The sequence below is a fragment of the Rhinichthys klamathensis genome, unplaced genomic scaffold (genome assembly GCF_029890125.1).
Source record: "Rhinichthys klamathensis goyatoka isolate OS25496 unplaced genomic scaffold, OSU_Roscu_1.1 h1tg000095l_1, whole genome shotgun sequence".
Lineage (NCBI taxonomy): Eukaryota > Metazoa > Chordata > Actinopteri > Cypriniformes > Leuciscidae > Rhinichthys > Rhinichthys klamathensis.
Window position 1 is genome coordinate 960,268 of NW_026606634.1, and position 16,505 is coordinate 976,772.

The 16,505-nt window shown below is 37.9% G+C and overlaps 1 protein-coding gene across 28 annotated transcripts in view; it reads left to right on the forward strand.

Moving 5' to 3' along the window:
• LOC130086249 (nuclear receptor subfamily 1 group D member 2-like) overlaps window positions 1-16,505 on the forward strand; it is a 297,692-nt gene that overhangs the window by 20,038 nt on the left and 261,149 nt on the right. For 18 of the 28 annotated variants that reach the window (XM_056252463.1, XM_056252469.1, XM_056252467.1 and 15 more), the window contains 3 exons: window positions 68-151; window positions 870-953; window positions 2,617-2,700. In XM_056252463.1, coding sequence (XP_056108438.1) covers window positions 68-151; window positions 870-953; window positions 2,617-2,700 — 252 coding nt within the window. The remainder of the gene's footprint in view (window positions 1-67; window positions 152-869; window positions 954-2,616; window positions 2,701-16,505) is intronic. The other 10 variants (XM_056252470.1, XM_056252476.1, XM_056252481.1 and 7 more) reach the window with 2 other exon arrangements.

Consider the following 16,505-nt stretch of genomic DNA (forward strand, 5'->3'; position numbering starts at 1 on the left):
TCATGAGTGCTTGGTTTTAGTTTACATGTGGCGGTGAGGTTAATACACTGCTACTCTGTGCATTCAGGGGTGAAGCCTTATGCTTGCACCATGTGTGACATGCGTTTTTTCCAACGTTACCATCTACAGAGACACAGCCTCACCCATACGGGTAGGAGAAATCTCTGTTTATATATTATTATGAATTGCCTCTCAAAGCTCTCAGTATGTTACAGAGAGAGACACAATCTGTTAAAACTACAACAAACTCGAGTTTGTATTTTCATAATTGCTTAAAATATGTATTCAGCAGGCATGAAATGAAAGAAACAGTCCATGCTGGTGATAATGCCGCCTCTTTTTTTCACTTTAGTTTGGGAAACACATATTCACTATTAACTATGATTTTTACCTCAATAAACTTCTAATTGGCTGATTATTAATAGTTGGTAAGGTAGTTGTTAAGTTTAGGTATTGGGTAGGATTATGGTCATGCACAAAAATACATCACTATGTGCTTTATAAGTACTAATACAGCCAATATCCTAGTAATATGCAAGCTAATTAGCTAATAGTGAGAATTAGACCCTAAACTAAAGTGTTACCAAACTATGTTTGTTAAAGACATCATAAAGCATATCTGTTTTACTGGAAATGTTAAAGAGGAGGTGATTATCAACAGAGGTGGTTAACAACTAATACTTTGTGTCACACAAACATTTTTATGTTAAATATAAAATAAATATAATACACGATTAATACATCTAACTAAAGCATCTGCTTTGAAATTAAGTTCTGCAGATGCACTTGCTATGAGCAGTATTTTTTTACCCATAAATGCTATATTAATAGAAAGGCATGCCTGAACTGTTGGTGCTCTGTGCATTCAGGGGTGAAGCCGTATGCTTGCTCGATGTGCGACATGCGGTTTTTTCAGCGTTACCACCTGCAGAGACACAGCCTCACTCACACGGGTATGTGTCATCTCAAACCCCTGTCTTTTTGTACTTAAAGTTGGTTTTCTGCATGCCAAATGACTTTCGATTCGGTTTGCGCAGCAACCATTTTCAGATTTTAAAATCAGAGTCAGTGACATTTAATAATTCAACAAATACAGGTGAAACTCGAAAAATTTGAATATCGGCCAAAAGTTCATTTATTTCAGTAATTCAACTTAAAAGGTGAAACTAATAAATTATATAAACTCATTACATGCAAAGTGAGATATTTCAAGCCTTTATTTGTTATAATTTTGATGATTATGGCTTACAGCTTATGAAAATCCCAAATTCAAAATTAGAATATTGTGAAAAGGTTTTCATATCTGTAAGCCATAATCATCACAATTATATTCAATATTCAAATTTTTCGAGTTTCACTTGTAGTGCTACTACTTTAGGCACTATTTTTATTTCTTACTTCACACTATGGTACTGAGAACAACTATCCCATTACTATGACCTGAATAAATACTTAAATTGATTTTGAAATGAGATTAGCATAAATGTATCTTTAGTTTTATTTTTTTGAGAGTGAGGTGAAGCTTTATAGTGAACCTTTGTGGCTAAAGTTTGATTACTACAGAAGATCATTTTGACACGTCCCTCATGAACTGATTAAAAAGGAGCCCCAGAAACATCTTTTTACTATATTGCTTAGAAAGATTTCTTTCCATTTAAAACCATCCAAATGCGAACTGAAATGGACATAATAGTCGTGTCCCCGTTCAGAGGCTGCATCCTTCGAAGTCCGCGAAGCTCGAACCTAACGTTGTTAAATGGGACGCTCTAGCATACGGAGGATTGTTCATGTGGCCTAGAAGCTGTGCCAGTAACGTTTCTTTCTTTGACTTTTTATATTCAACTGTCTGTAAACAAAACAGGGTTCAAAACCTGTCTATATAGGTTCTCTAGAGCTGCACGATTAATCGTTAAAAGATTGTGATCTCTATTTAAACTCCCACACAATCTCATTCCTAAATGACAACGATTTGCCTGTGTCTATTAAACCTTTGACAAAATCACACAGAAACATTCAGATCTGTGTTTGCACTGCCGCTGATCCAGAGAGAACAGTCAAAATAGAGTAAATCCCCTTATAAAAGTAACTTGACCCTTCAAATAACGATTGAATCAATTAAATTGTAACGCTAGCAGGTGGCATCAAGTGACTGTTAATAATGTATTTGTCATTAAATCATTTATTCAAGAGATTAGTTCAAAAAACGCTGATTCAACAAGTGAAGTCTTTATGAGTGAGTCATTGAATCATTCATTGAATTTTTTTTTTTAAATAAGTCATTCAGATTCATTAAACATTTTTAGCATTTTCTCAAAAAAAAATCCAGTCGTCACTGGCGTGCAATGCATCTTGGGATAGACGAGTTCTGTCCTCAGTGGGCCGGGAAACGAAGGACGCATGTGTAGGCCACATTCGAAAGAGCCTTTGAAACGGGACAGCCGCCGTGACGCATTCGGCTCTCGAAGGATGCAGCCTCTGAATTGGGACACGGTTAACGTCAGCATGCAGATCAATAATCAATCAATAGAATGTTCTACATTTTTAAACGGTATTCAAATTGTTTGGTGCTTTGAATGTTTTGTAAAGACATTCACTAAAAATTGACTCTACGTTTAGGGGTGAAGCCATATGCTTGTTCGATGTGCGACATGCGGTTTTTCCAACGTTACCACTTGGAAAGACACAGCCTCACTCACACTGGTATGTGTCCTTTCTTTGTAACCCAATTTACTAAGTATTCCTGGATTGGAGTTTGTCTATTTTGTGTGTTTGGGGGAAAAGAAACAATGAGATAACAATGACTTTAACATTAGTTAGAATAGGAACTCTTACTTTTGATATTAATTAACCATATCCTGCATCATATAATATTTGCATTAACATGAAGACATTTAAAAACATTTTTACCTGCACTTGGGGGGCGAGTTTTGCGAGTCATTTCAGACTTACTTGGTGGCATCAATGTCTATGTAGGTGCTCTTGCCTCGTTTCTCCGTGTGTTTTTTTGTTTTTTTGTCTGTCCTAAAGGGTTAGTTCACCCAAAAATGAAAATTCGGTCATTAATTACTCTCTCATGTCGTTCCAAACCCGTAAGACTTTCGTTCATCTTCGGAACACATGAAGATCTTTTTAAGGAAATTGCGCAAACAAACGCGCATTTCGTGATTAATATTCTGTAAATAAAGTCTGTAAATGGAGGGACAGAAAGCTCTCAGACTCAGATTACACCAAAAAGATCTTCATTTGTGTTCTGAAGATGGAAAAAAGTCTTACGGGTTTGGAACGACATGAGGGCGAAAAATTAATGACAGAATTTTCATTTTTGGGTGAACTAACCCTTAAGGGGTGCAAAAACAGAGACAAAATGACGCTAGCTGTTTCTTTTTAAACATTTTAATGCTCAATCGTATTTATTCTCCAAACAGAAAGAGTAAAACCAAGTCTCAAAGCAGGTTTCTGATCTTTAAAACCAAAACCCCAGTGTGCCACTTTACAATCGAGCAGTTTTTCATTCCATATTAAACACACTCTACAAACTCGAGTTTGTATGAAGTCATCTACTTTATTTCTAAGCATGGATATACTCTATTTAAAGCTTCATGGAAACCCATATGACAATCACAGTCTCGATCCTTACATGACAATCGGTGTTTCAGAGTCTCTGTTGTGTGTTGTTGTGGCATGCTGTGAGAATGAAGGTGTGGGGCGCTTTAATAAAGACTGTTTTTCTCTGACAGGAGAGAAGCCGTTTGCATGTGACATGTGTGACATGCGGTTCATTCAGAGGTACCATCTGGAGAGACACAAGCGTGTTCACAGTGGTGAAAAGCCTTACCAGTGTGAGCGCTGCCAGCAGGTAAGATCACGCTTTATACATGGGGTTTGTAAGCCAAGACAACATCTATAATTCATACTGTAGTTAAATAGAAGAATACTGAAAGTTGTTGTTATTAAGCTTTTTACATTGAATCAAGGCTATTCACCGCACACATATTGTCAGGGAAAATAGTTCAGTGGTTGTTTGTGTTCTCCTTTGTGTTACATTTTTTTAAAAAGTGCTAGAAATGGATAGCCTGGATGCCAGCCCGAACCCCGCCCACAACATTTTTTGGTCGGGAAGTTCGGTCTGGACTCGATCCATTGAGGGGTAAGTATGATCGGTTCAAAATTAGTCGGGCCAATCAAATTGCCAGGGCGGGCTTTATAAGATGATGGACAGATGATCTGCAATTACGTAATCATCAGCGCTTGGGTTGAACTGGTTTCCCTCAGAGATGACTGCAGCTGGAGAACTGAGATGTATAGATTCCTCTATCGCGTCTGTTGTAAAAGTAATCGACAGCGCATTAACTTTAAAAGACGAACAGAGAACTGCAATCAAGGCATTTGTCGATCGGAAAGATGTGTTTGCCGTCCTTCCTACGGGATTCGGCAAAAGTTTATTTTATCAGCTGGCTCCGATGGTCGCTAAGAAGATGGGACGCAATAAAAACCCTGTGGTCGTTGTGGTTTCTCCTTTGGTCGCACACTCGCACTCATGGAGGACCAAGTAAAAGAAGCAACACTCATTATTTTACTACTTCTTCCAGCGTGAGTGTAGTTGAGTTCTGCTGTTGAAAAAACACTTACTGCGTTGCTCTGATTGGTTGTAGGTCTATCCAATTGAGTGCAGTTTTTTTTTTTTTTCTGGTTCGGTTAAGAAACGTCTCATAATCAAAGCCCTATGGAGCAGTATCAGACTCACGTCTGACTAGAATATGAGAATGACGAAGTCAGGCTAAGAAATGGACATTATCCAGCCAGAGCTCATAGCTGCAATGATAGAGAGCTTGCTTTGATACTTGTTTGTCTTTGATTTTATGCCTTAATTCAATTTATATACAATTTTCCCATAGAATATAAAAATACTTGTTTGCATATAATATGAGGTAGGTATTTTATATTATTTAAGCATCTGGAACCTTATCAGTTTGACAGAATTTTCTATTACAAAGTGGCATGGTAAGCCAATCTATCTTGACTGAAAGGTCACTAATTACTCGCCCTCAAACACAAATTAAGATCTTTTTAATGAAATCTGCACTTTCTGTCCCTTCATTGACAGCGAGCGACGACCACTCCCAATCCCCAGAAAGGTAGTAAAGTGAAATTAAAGTAATCCATGTCACTCAGTGGTTTAACCTCAATTTTATGAAGCGCCGCGAGTGCTTTTTTTTTTTTTCAAAACAACAATTTACCACTTTATTTACAAAATATGAATCTACATTGCGCGTTCATGAGAGCATCACGATGCATGCGTGTTGTTGATACAGTTCACTGCTGATATGAATGCAGTCGTACTAAATTGACCTGCTGGCATATGATTGGATCAAACTGTGTGTTTGTGTGTGTTCTCACTCACTTTCCTGACAGAGGCATGAGGTGGTTTTTCAGGCAATTTGTAAAAGTAATATTTCTTTCAAAACTGCTATGGAAACAGTTTATTTCGCATTTACAGGTCACCTGGCGTACTCAAGTCAATCATTCTTTAAAGAAGGCGCGTTATGTTTGGACAAAAGATGAGACCGAGTTCTTTAATAAACTCATAAAAGACAAAAGTATTACAGTAATACTGGATTCTAAACGACAAAGAAATGCCACATTCAAGACCTCGAAGCAGAAATGAGGGAGAAACACCCAGAAACACCTCATATGTGCCGCTCCCAAGTATAAGGGGATTTCATTGCCATTAATGCTGGGATAACACACATGCGTCTCCTTCCATTAATAATAACGGCTAGTGCGGTGACTTAGCCTGGTTAAAACCAGACCATTCTCAGTTGTAACTGAGTTATGGTCTGGCAAAGCGTCATAGACAAATCATTTCCAGAGGGGCGTCACCAACGGACGTCGCGGACAGACCTAAACCCAATCAGAGCGATGAAGGAGATGACGTATGCAGAGCGAGTGTTGTTCTTTGCTCGGTTTGGAAATGGGTTTGAATGAGCTCTTTGCCAGACTAACTTTCAGAGCAAATCTAAATTAGCCGGAAGTTGTCTGGGTTTTCCCAGGCTAGCGGTGACTGGGATCTACGTAAACCTACCGACATCCATTGCCATGATTTTTGGAATGACTTATCACGAGAGGAAAATAATTACGTTTTAGTCGTATAACATCAGTTAATGTAAATGTAAATGGCGTCATTTCGCAATAGGTTTTTTATCGACATTTAGAAAATATCGCAAAAGTTTTGCGCAAATCTGTAATGGAAAGCCGGCTTATGTGTATCTACCGCGCTGGTATAAGCCTACGTCTCCGCCGGTTTCAAAACACGTCTCCGTCATATTGTCATTTTCTGCTGGTCCGGCACATTGCAACAACAACACAACCTTGTTTCTGCAGTGACTTTCAGCGTGTGTCCTATAACAACGTCTGACGCTTACGTTTTACGTGGCGTGAGAACGACACAAACCACGCAAAGTCCGATCAGAGCGGTCAGACTGAAACAGGTTTCCAGAAAAGCCATTTTAATACGATTTCAAACCACATATAAATGTAGCCTGAAACGGGTTTGTAAAAATCGTATTTCATCTGATTTTTTTTTTTTTTTGCCGTTCACATTAAATCGGATCGGATTTCAATCGGTTATGCACAAAAATCGACCCTAGCCTAACGCACTGCAAGCAGAGATAATGTGTATCTCATTGTCTTACCTGGCAACATGGGTACACAGCGGCAGCTTGAGGACAGAAGTCTACCACGGTTCAGACCCAAATAATATAATGTGAACGGAGACCGGCAGCGGGGCTAGGGGGGTGGGAGCAGTCGAACTCTGGTTTGGACCAAGCAATCAAACCAAGTGTGAATGAGCACAAGGGAGTAGAGTTGTCAAAATTTGTTACAATTGTGATAATAATAATAATAATAATAATTCATTACATTTATATAGCGCTTTCTAGGCACTCAAAGCGCTTCACATGGAAGGGGGAATCTCCTCAACCACCACCAATGTGCAGCATCCACTTGGATGATGCGACGGCAGCCATAGTGCGCCAGAACGCCCACCACACACCAACTTACTGGTGGAGAGGAGACAGAGTGATGAAGCCAATCAGTGTATATATATATGGGGATGATTAGGAGGCCATGATGGACAGAGGCCACTGGGCAAATTTGGCCAGGATGCCGGGGTTACACCCCTACTCTTTCGAAAGACATCTTGGGATTTTTAATGACCACAGAGAGTCAGGACCTCGGTTTAACGTCTCATCCGAAGGACGGTGCTATTTGACAGTATAGTGTCCCCGTCACTACACTGGGGCGTTAGGACCCACACAGACCACAGGGTGAGCGCCCCCTGCTGGCCTCACTAACACCTCTTCCAGCTGCAACCTGGTTTTCTCAGAAGGTCTCCCATCCAGGTACTAACCAGGCTCAGCCCTGCTTAGCTTCAGTGGGCAACCAGTCTTGGGCTACAGGGTGAAATGGCTGCTGACCGTATCACCCTGTAGCCCAATGCTTTGATGCTTTGAGCGCTGTTGAGCCGAATCGTAAACACCCCGATTGGCCATTGTGTTCACGCGCTCATCGGATATGTCTGCGATTGGCTACAATGATCAATTCACGGAAGCGTTTGAAAGTGTTTTAAAAAACGGGAGCGTTTGAAAGCACAGGCAGGCGTCTATCACCGGATCGCTCCCGTGTGTATCAAGCGCTCGGTGAAGAGCGTTATTTATGGATATTTACAACATTGTTTTTGTCTGAGCCAATCTCAGACATATCCAATGAGCGCTTGAACAAAATGTGAGGTGTTTATGATTCTGCTTAAAGTGCCACATTTTTTAAATCTCAGTACCGACTTGGTACCGAAGTCTGTACTTTTTGACAACTCTACAAGGAACAATAATCATTTGGGCGCAATGATTCAATGATTTCAACAGCAGTCGAACCCTAGTGTGGACCAATCAATCGAACCAAGTGTGAATGAGCACAAGGAAGAATAATTATTTGGGTGAAGCAATATAACAAAGTCAAACGTCTGTGTTTTTCACCTTTAGAACTTCTCACGGACGGACAGACTGTTGAGGCACCGGCGCTTGTGTCAGGGTCGCGGCGTGACAAAGGTCGAGGCCCAGCCGTGCTCTTTCTCCCAGGAGCCTCCCCAAGCCCCCCCGTCCACGTGGAGTCCCCTACACCCCGCCCCGGGCCGGCTCGCCGTCTGACACTATACTCTCCACACACAAGCCCTGAGAAGACGGCACACCCAGACCTCTCTCTCGACGCCACCGGCTCTCGGACCCGCTGCTCACAGAGAGATGCGCCACAGAGAGGACGAGGGAAACTCCCGTCTTTTATTGCTTTAGTGAGAAACACAAGGCTCTCTTTTGATCATCGAGGGTTGTTTTATACTTTTTGGTAATATAATATGGGGTTAGAAGGGGGTTTTATGGTACTTTTAAGACGTGAGGAACAAAAAACACACCTAACATGGGAATTTCATGTGACTAACCAAAAAAAAAAAAAATTGTGCAAAGGTACAACCCATCATCTATTGACTGACACCTATTGATACACACTTTATGTAAGTTCAACAGCATTGTGTGGTTAAAATCCGCATCATGTGATGTATAGGCCTGCTGAGGGTTCGTACCCTACTGTCCTGAGGACTCGGGTAATGTCCTACAACCATCGCAAGATTTGTTTGTAACATTGTACCCGTGTGACCATGTGGAAGTGCACAGTGCGCTTCCGTATATGACTTCATTAAGCATTCACAGGCTTTTTCTCAATGATAAATGTTTGATCTGGTATTGTAACTATGTAAGAATTTGAAAGATGTGTATATTACTATGTGTAACAGCTGGTTTGTTCTCTATCAGTTGAGTTCTGCTCACAGGAAGTGACATCACTCCCTTAATGACTGGGATAATCTCACAGAACCTCTCCAGGCCGTGCGTGGGTCTTTGGTCCCTCAAAATCACCAATTATATTTTGCATAAAGAAAATTTGGTCTTTTTGAAGACCATTAAGTTTTTCAATGTTACATTATTTTGCATTTGACTGATACTTTTATTAGTATAATGTAAACATTATTTTAAATATACTTACATTTCAAATGGTAATACATTTAAGTTTGTACTGCCTTAAGTCATTATCACAGAATTACAGAACAACTCTAAAATTGGTGCATTATGTAATGAGAATTGAAGGGTTGAAATGTCACAGTGCAAAATAATCAATTGGTCCTAAAAATAGGCTTAATTTTCTAAATGCTAAACATTTTTTGCTGATTTTAGAGTGATATATGGCAGAGCTCTTGTGAGATTCACTTTAGTATTGACTACACTGTTAATACATACATTACACGTGATGAAAACGTCCAAAAGACCCACAATATTATGTACAGATTTATATGTGCAACATATACGATCTTGTGGCCTTAGGATGTGCTCGTTTATTTAGTTTTGTACTTTTTTTTTTTTTTTACATCTTAGTTATGAAATAGTAATTATATACATATTATTTTACTGAAATCTTGACACGAGGACAGATACACTGCCTTTTGTTTTCTTTCTTAAGTCTTTTTAACATTATATTGCCTTGTGTTGAAGCACAGCTGTGTTGTTTTGTTGATGATAAACTGATTTGTTCTTTTCTGAGGTGGAGGAGGATGAAGTGGAGGTTTTCAGTGTGATATAGCAGTGTTGTCGGATGCACAGGTTCAGTCTAATGCGATGTCTTCATACCTGTGGGCCACTAATAGAGGAAAATGGCAGAGATCTGATGTTATTGTTGTACCAAATGATATTGTATTTGTCCTTTTATTAACTTCTCATCTTATCATTAACATGATATCTACTGTTTGACGAGAGTCTCGTCTGTATTTTTTTTTGGGCCGATGGACAAACTAGGGATTGAATTGGGCATTTCAATGCTTTCTGGTTATATGGCAACTAAAAACAGAATATAGGCTATCTTCAGAGGAATGTCTGCTGTTTATTGACAAAAGATTGCTGCATTTCTGTGTAATGACTGATTTTTTCCCCCTTTTCTTTATAATGTTACATGTATGTTTATATAACTGAATTGGTTAAAACTGTTAGTTCTATAGCAACAAACTTTGTGTATTTTAAGGACCTTTTTATGCTAATATAATTTTTAAAAACACTGGAGAGATACGTGTGTGAAATGATAAACTACATAGACATATATACAGTTTGTGTGTGTGTTGTGTGTATGTGTGTAGCTTATTAAATGCATATTGCATACTGTTAAGTGCATATAGTATTTCACACAAGATATCAGCATATCCCAACAAAATAACTGAATTTACACTAATAATCCTATTATTTATTATATTAAGTGCCAACATTCACTGATGCTCAAGGCAACACATTTTATAAAGAACCTAAAAATCTTGTGCAGCTTTTTAAGGACAATATTGAAAAAATAAATATGATCTAATCTGTTATCTGCAGGGCACTAAGGATACAACATGTATGTTTATACACATACGCGCACACACACACACACACATAATTAGCCTGTAGTTACTAGATAAAGCCTCTCTCCGAAGCGTTGGAAACGATATTACAGTTTGCATACTTGGATATCCATGAGTCCAATTTGAAAAGAAAGAAGCAATAGAAGTTGTACCTTCAAAATGTTTTTGGGAGTTCTTTTGATGGAAGAAGAAACTTAACTTACTTTCTTGCATGATATTGCAGAATCTGATGTACAAACTTTCCTGAATTCGTTTTCTTTATCCGAAGGATTTTCCATAAATCTTCTGAATGCAAAAAAAGGACCGGTTTTGTTTTTTGTTTCTTTAAAGACTTCAGACAGTGATACAGTGAATTGCTTTTGTGTGGAGACGAGAGAGAGGGGCTTCCTTCATGCATAAATAAAATACTACATAAAGTACATGGTTTTCCTATTTTACTTTCTAAGTATTCACTTTTAAAGCAGGATTGTTCTGGCAGAAATAAAATTCCCATCAGAAATTTTCTTAGAAATGTGATATTGCCACGGTTTATTTTTAGCAGGAAAACATCAAAATAGTGGGACAATTTAACTTTATGAATTAAAAGATTTTTCTCACCACTTTAAAATAATAAATTAAACGTATAAAACAATTACAATATAGCCTTAAACAGCAATCGTCGGGTCCAATGGTGCAGTGGACGTTACGTGGTACAATTGAAATGTATCTTTTCAAATGAGGGTGTTTTTTTAAATGTGATTTTTACAGCAAACTCGGTCTTGAGTCTTCACTGATGAACGGGTTACAGCAACACATGCTGTCAGGAGGAAATCAGGCCCTCTTACTGAACGTGAAGCCCAAAAGAAAACCTCTGTCATTTGTTACATAATATATGTGATAGGCCTATGTTGACTCATGTAAAGCATTTCCATTTAGATAAATTGCATGTCATAGGACATTACAGTTCAATTTCAACTGAGCATTTTCATTTACGGCACAAAAATGTGTAAGTCCCAATGCATTTATCTTAGGGCCCCTTCTTTATTAATTTCTATAATAAATACATGGCCTTCTAACCTTTAAAACTGTGTATTTGTGTGAACTGTTGCATTTTTTAGATCCGAAACACTTTAATAAATATATTATAAGCTCAAAAGCTTAAACTGCATTCGTGGTTTTGTCCATTAATCACATGCTTACTGGTGTACAAAAACAAGCAGAGGTTTAGATCAGATTTTGCTGTTGACCCACCGAGCAAATTCATGATTCTGCATGTTTCTTAAGAATGACTTGCAGTGTTTTCGGGAAAGTTACTTTTAAAAGTAATGCTTTACAATATTGTGTTACTGCCTATATATACACTTACCTAAAGGATTAGGAACACCTGTTCAATTTCTCTTTAATGCAATTATCTAATCAACCAATCACATGGCAGTTGCTTCAATGCATTTAGGGGTGTGGTCCTGGTCAAGACAATCTCCTGAACTCCAAACTGAATGTCAGAATGGGAAAGAAAGGTGATTTAAGCAATTTTGAGCGTGGCATAGTTGTTGTTGCCAGACGGGCCGGTCTGAGTATTTCACAATCTGCTCAGTTACTGGGATTTTCACGCACAACCATTTCTAGGGTTTACAAAGAATGGTGTGAAAAGGGAAAAACATCCAGTGTGCGGCAGTCCTGTGGGCGAAAATGCCTTGTTGATGCTAGAGGTCAGAGGAGAATGGGCCGACTGATTCAAGCTGATAGAAGAGCAACTTTGACTGAAATAACCACTTGTTACAACCGAGGTATGCAGCAAAGCATTTGTGAAGCCACAACACGCACAACCTTGAGGCGGATGGGCTACAACAGCAGAAGACCCCACCGGGTACCACTCATCTCCACTACAAATAGGAAAAAGAGGCAACAATTTGCAAGAGCTCACCAAAATTGAACAGTTGAAGACTGGAAAAATGTTGCCTGGTCTGATGAGTCTCGATTTCTGTTGAGACATTCAGATGGTAGAGTCAGAATTTGGCGTAAACAGAATGAGAATATGGACCCATCATGCCTTGTTACCACTGTGCAGGCTGGTGGTGGTGGTGTAATGGTGTGGGGGATGTTTTCTTGGCACACTTTAGGCCCCTTAGTGCCAATTGGGCATCGTTTAAATGCCACGGCCTACCTGAGCATTGTTTCTGACCATGTCCATCCCTTTATGGCCACCATGTCCCCATCCTCTGATGGCTACTTCCAGCAGGATAATGCACCATGTCACAAAGCTCTAATCATTTCAAATTGGTTTCTTGAACAGGACAATGAGTTCACTGTACTAAAATGGCCCCCACAGTCACCAGATCTCAACCCAATAGAGCATCTTTGGGATGTGGTGGAACGGGAGCTTCGTGCCCTGGATGTGCATCCCCCAAATCTCCATCAACTGCAAGATGCTATCCTATCAATATGGGCCAACATTTCTAAAGAATGCTTTCAGCACCTTGTTGAATCAATGCCACATGGAATTAAGGCAGTTCTGAAGGCGAAAGGGGGTCAAACACAGTATTAGTATCGTGTTCCTAATAATCCTTTAGGTGAGTGTATATACACTGTATATGTGTGTGTGTATATGTGTGTGTGTGTGTGAGTAAAAACACAAATGTGATTTTTATCTAAAGTATTTTTGCTTATCAGCATATAGTTGAATTGGATCGTCGAAGGTCAGCATCAAAGACATGGTTTATTAAAGTGAGATTAAAGTAGCTATATTTAATTATTGCAGGTTTATATTGTAATATTCAGAGTTTGCATTTCACTGTTTGGTAACACTTTATTTTACGACCCGCAAACAACTGCGTAAGTAAACCGAAATTACGGTGTAGCCTACGTTTCTGTAATTATAGTGTACTTCCGTGTAGGTATAAGGGAACAATATGTTAAGTGTTGGGTAATAAAGGGGTAACAAGCAGATATACAACCTGCAAATAACTTCGTAAGTAAACCGAAATTACTGTGTATGTTTCTGTAATTATAGTGTACTTCCGTGTAGGTATAAGGGGAAAATATGTTAAGTTTTGGGTAATAAAGGGGTAACAAGCAGATATACAAGCAAATTATTTATAATGTAATTATTTTAAAACTAACAGGTACCTATTCTGTTAATATATTCCAGGCAAAAATTGTACGTCTGTTGTATATAAAAGTTATCACCACATTTATGGCAAAATATGTTCTTGTGCAATGTTAAAGGGTAATTGTGACATCTGTGGGTTGAAAATTAAACATTTTAATTGAACGGTTTTTTTTTTTTCTTGGTTTTTTTTCTTAATAAGAGTAGGCCCTACCTTTCTCTGTAATTACTGTGCGAATAGTGTTGTTTGTTACCCGTTTCAACTATGTTTTTTACAGGGTAAGTGTAACTCCAGCGGGCTGTAAATTAAAGTGGCGCTTGTTACCTCCTTGTTCTGTGTAGTTACAGGGTAAGTACAACATTAAACCAGTATGCTGAAACAGACAAACCTAGCTTCACCATTAGCATTATCAACAAATTTCTAAATTGTAAAAGTACAGTAGCACAATTAAACCAAAACCATTTATTAAAACAAGTTTAACAATAAACAATCACAATGTTGAAATTACATCAACACAAACTGTAAACAGAACAGAAATAATCTTGAAATCACACTGTACATATTTTGCCAATAGGTACCTGTTAGTTTAAACATAATTACATTATAAATAATTTGCTTGTATATCTGCTTGTTACCCCTTTATTACCCAAAACTTAACATATTGTTCCCTTATACCTACACGGAAGTACACTATAATTACAGAAACGTACACCGTAATTTCGGTTTACTTACGCAGTTGTTTGCGGGTCGTAAAATAAAGTGTTACCCACTGTTTTAATTAATTTTGAGAAATACTGAATGTTTTTGTGCAAGTGAGATAATGAAATGCTCACATTTAGCAATAGGCATGTTTACACATGTTTACACACAACGACTCCTGATTTCACTCAACAAATGTCAGTCAATACATGGAAAACAAAGTAAATTGCCTTACTTATTTGAAAAAGTAACTTAGATATTTTAAAATTAAAAGTAATGCATTACTGTAGTTACTTGAAAAAAGTAATTGATTATGTAACTCACGTTACGTGTAACGCATATGTTCAACATTTTGATAAGTTCACTTCCAGTTCTATTGTCCTGAAGTCAATGCATTTAAAAAAAAATGTTTTGTTATGTTTGTTTGTTAAATGACTGAAATTAGGTAGGCTATGTGATGAAGTTAAGCACAAGCTCAAGATATTTTCACGTTTTATTCTACAACATAAAATACATCAGTAAACCCCCTTCTGGTTTTTAGCTTGATTTGTCTCGAAAAGTGTGTTGCTAACACTTGTTCAAATGGGACTACGGAGGTTGTTTGGGAAATTACTCTCTCTCTCTCTCTCTCTCTCTCTCTCTCTCTCTCTCTCTATATATATATATATATATATATATATATATATATATATATATATATATTATGTACATTCGTACCTCTGTGTTCCCCTCCATTTAGTTTTATGACTGTAATCTGTAATCTGAGTTTCTGTGTCCTATCAGCACCAATGACATAATTCATCTCAAAGAGGCCTAACAGCAAATCACAGCATGTCAATAAATCTCTCTGTCAGAGCTCAGCCAATAGGAGGCAAGCATTAAATCACACATGTCGTTGGTGGCCAATGGCATGGCAAAGGCAATATATCTGTCAGAAAGCAGAGCCTCTTAATGACTGCTGCATTTCTGCTGGGATCTGGAGGAAACATTCATGAAGAAGGGAAACGACAGGCTCAAAAGAAAGAGAACATCCACTGCATGTGTGTGTGATCCAGCCTGTGGCGAATAACAACAAGACAGCAGTCAAAACCTATGGTCAAAACAACAGAAGTGCTTCCACTTATATTAATTGTTAACTACTATGTAATAACATTTAAATGAATCATTTGAGACAATGCACTTATTGTGCACATACATGTTTATAGATTGTATACTTAAAAAATACCTGCATGTAATTACAGCTGTAATTATTTTCTGTAATTACATCTAATTATACGTTTGACGCTTTGCTTCCCTCATACACCCTAACCAACACAATACCACCATACCACACCTCAACAGCAGCACAAGTGTTTTGCAATACATCAACACAATAAGCACTTTTTTTATGTAAGTACATATAGGGCTATTGAAGAAACATAATATAAAGTGTGACGGTGAACACAGAAGCAAAGACAAAACATAAGAATTTAGCCAAACAAAAGGAATGAGGCAGCAACTGGATCAAATGTAACATTCACAATTTTGGGGTCAGTAAGATTTGTTAATGTTTTTGAAAGAAGTCTCCAAGACTGTATTTATTTGATCAAAAATACAGTAAAAAAAAAAACTAATATTTTGCAATATTATTACTATTTAAAATAGCTGCTTTCTATGTGAAATAAAATGTAATTTATTCCTGTGATCAAAGTTGATTTTTCAGCAACTCCAGTCTTCAGTGTCACATGATCCTTCAGAAATATGATGCTCAAGAAACATTATTATTATTTTGCTGCTTAATGTTTTTGAGGAAACTGTGAAGTGTGTATTGTCATTCTACATCCTATCTTCATTGCTTGCTGAATAAAAGCATTCATTTCTTTTAACAAGAAAAAGCCTACTGGCCCCGCAAACGTTTGAATGTTAATATCACTCAGTTAAAAGCAAAGATTGATGAAAGCAGGGCAGTTACAATAAAGTAAAGTTATATATTGTTACTGGCTTTGAACTTCAAAATCTTAAGTCAAAATTGAACTAAATATTTATTAATGTATTCTGTATTGTGCACAATGCAAATTATTGTGAAATATTACAAAGAAAGAAAAGGTTTGTCTTGGTCATCTTGCACTCTGCCTATGAAATTACTTTAATGCTTGCTTTTGAATCGCCTGATTAAAGAAACTGGCATTTGTGTAACCCTCACGCCTTAAATATAAAATAACCCCCAAAAAGTTCTCTGAGGACACATATAGCCTACT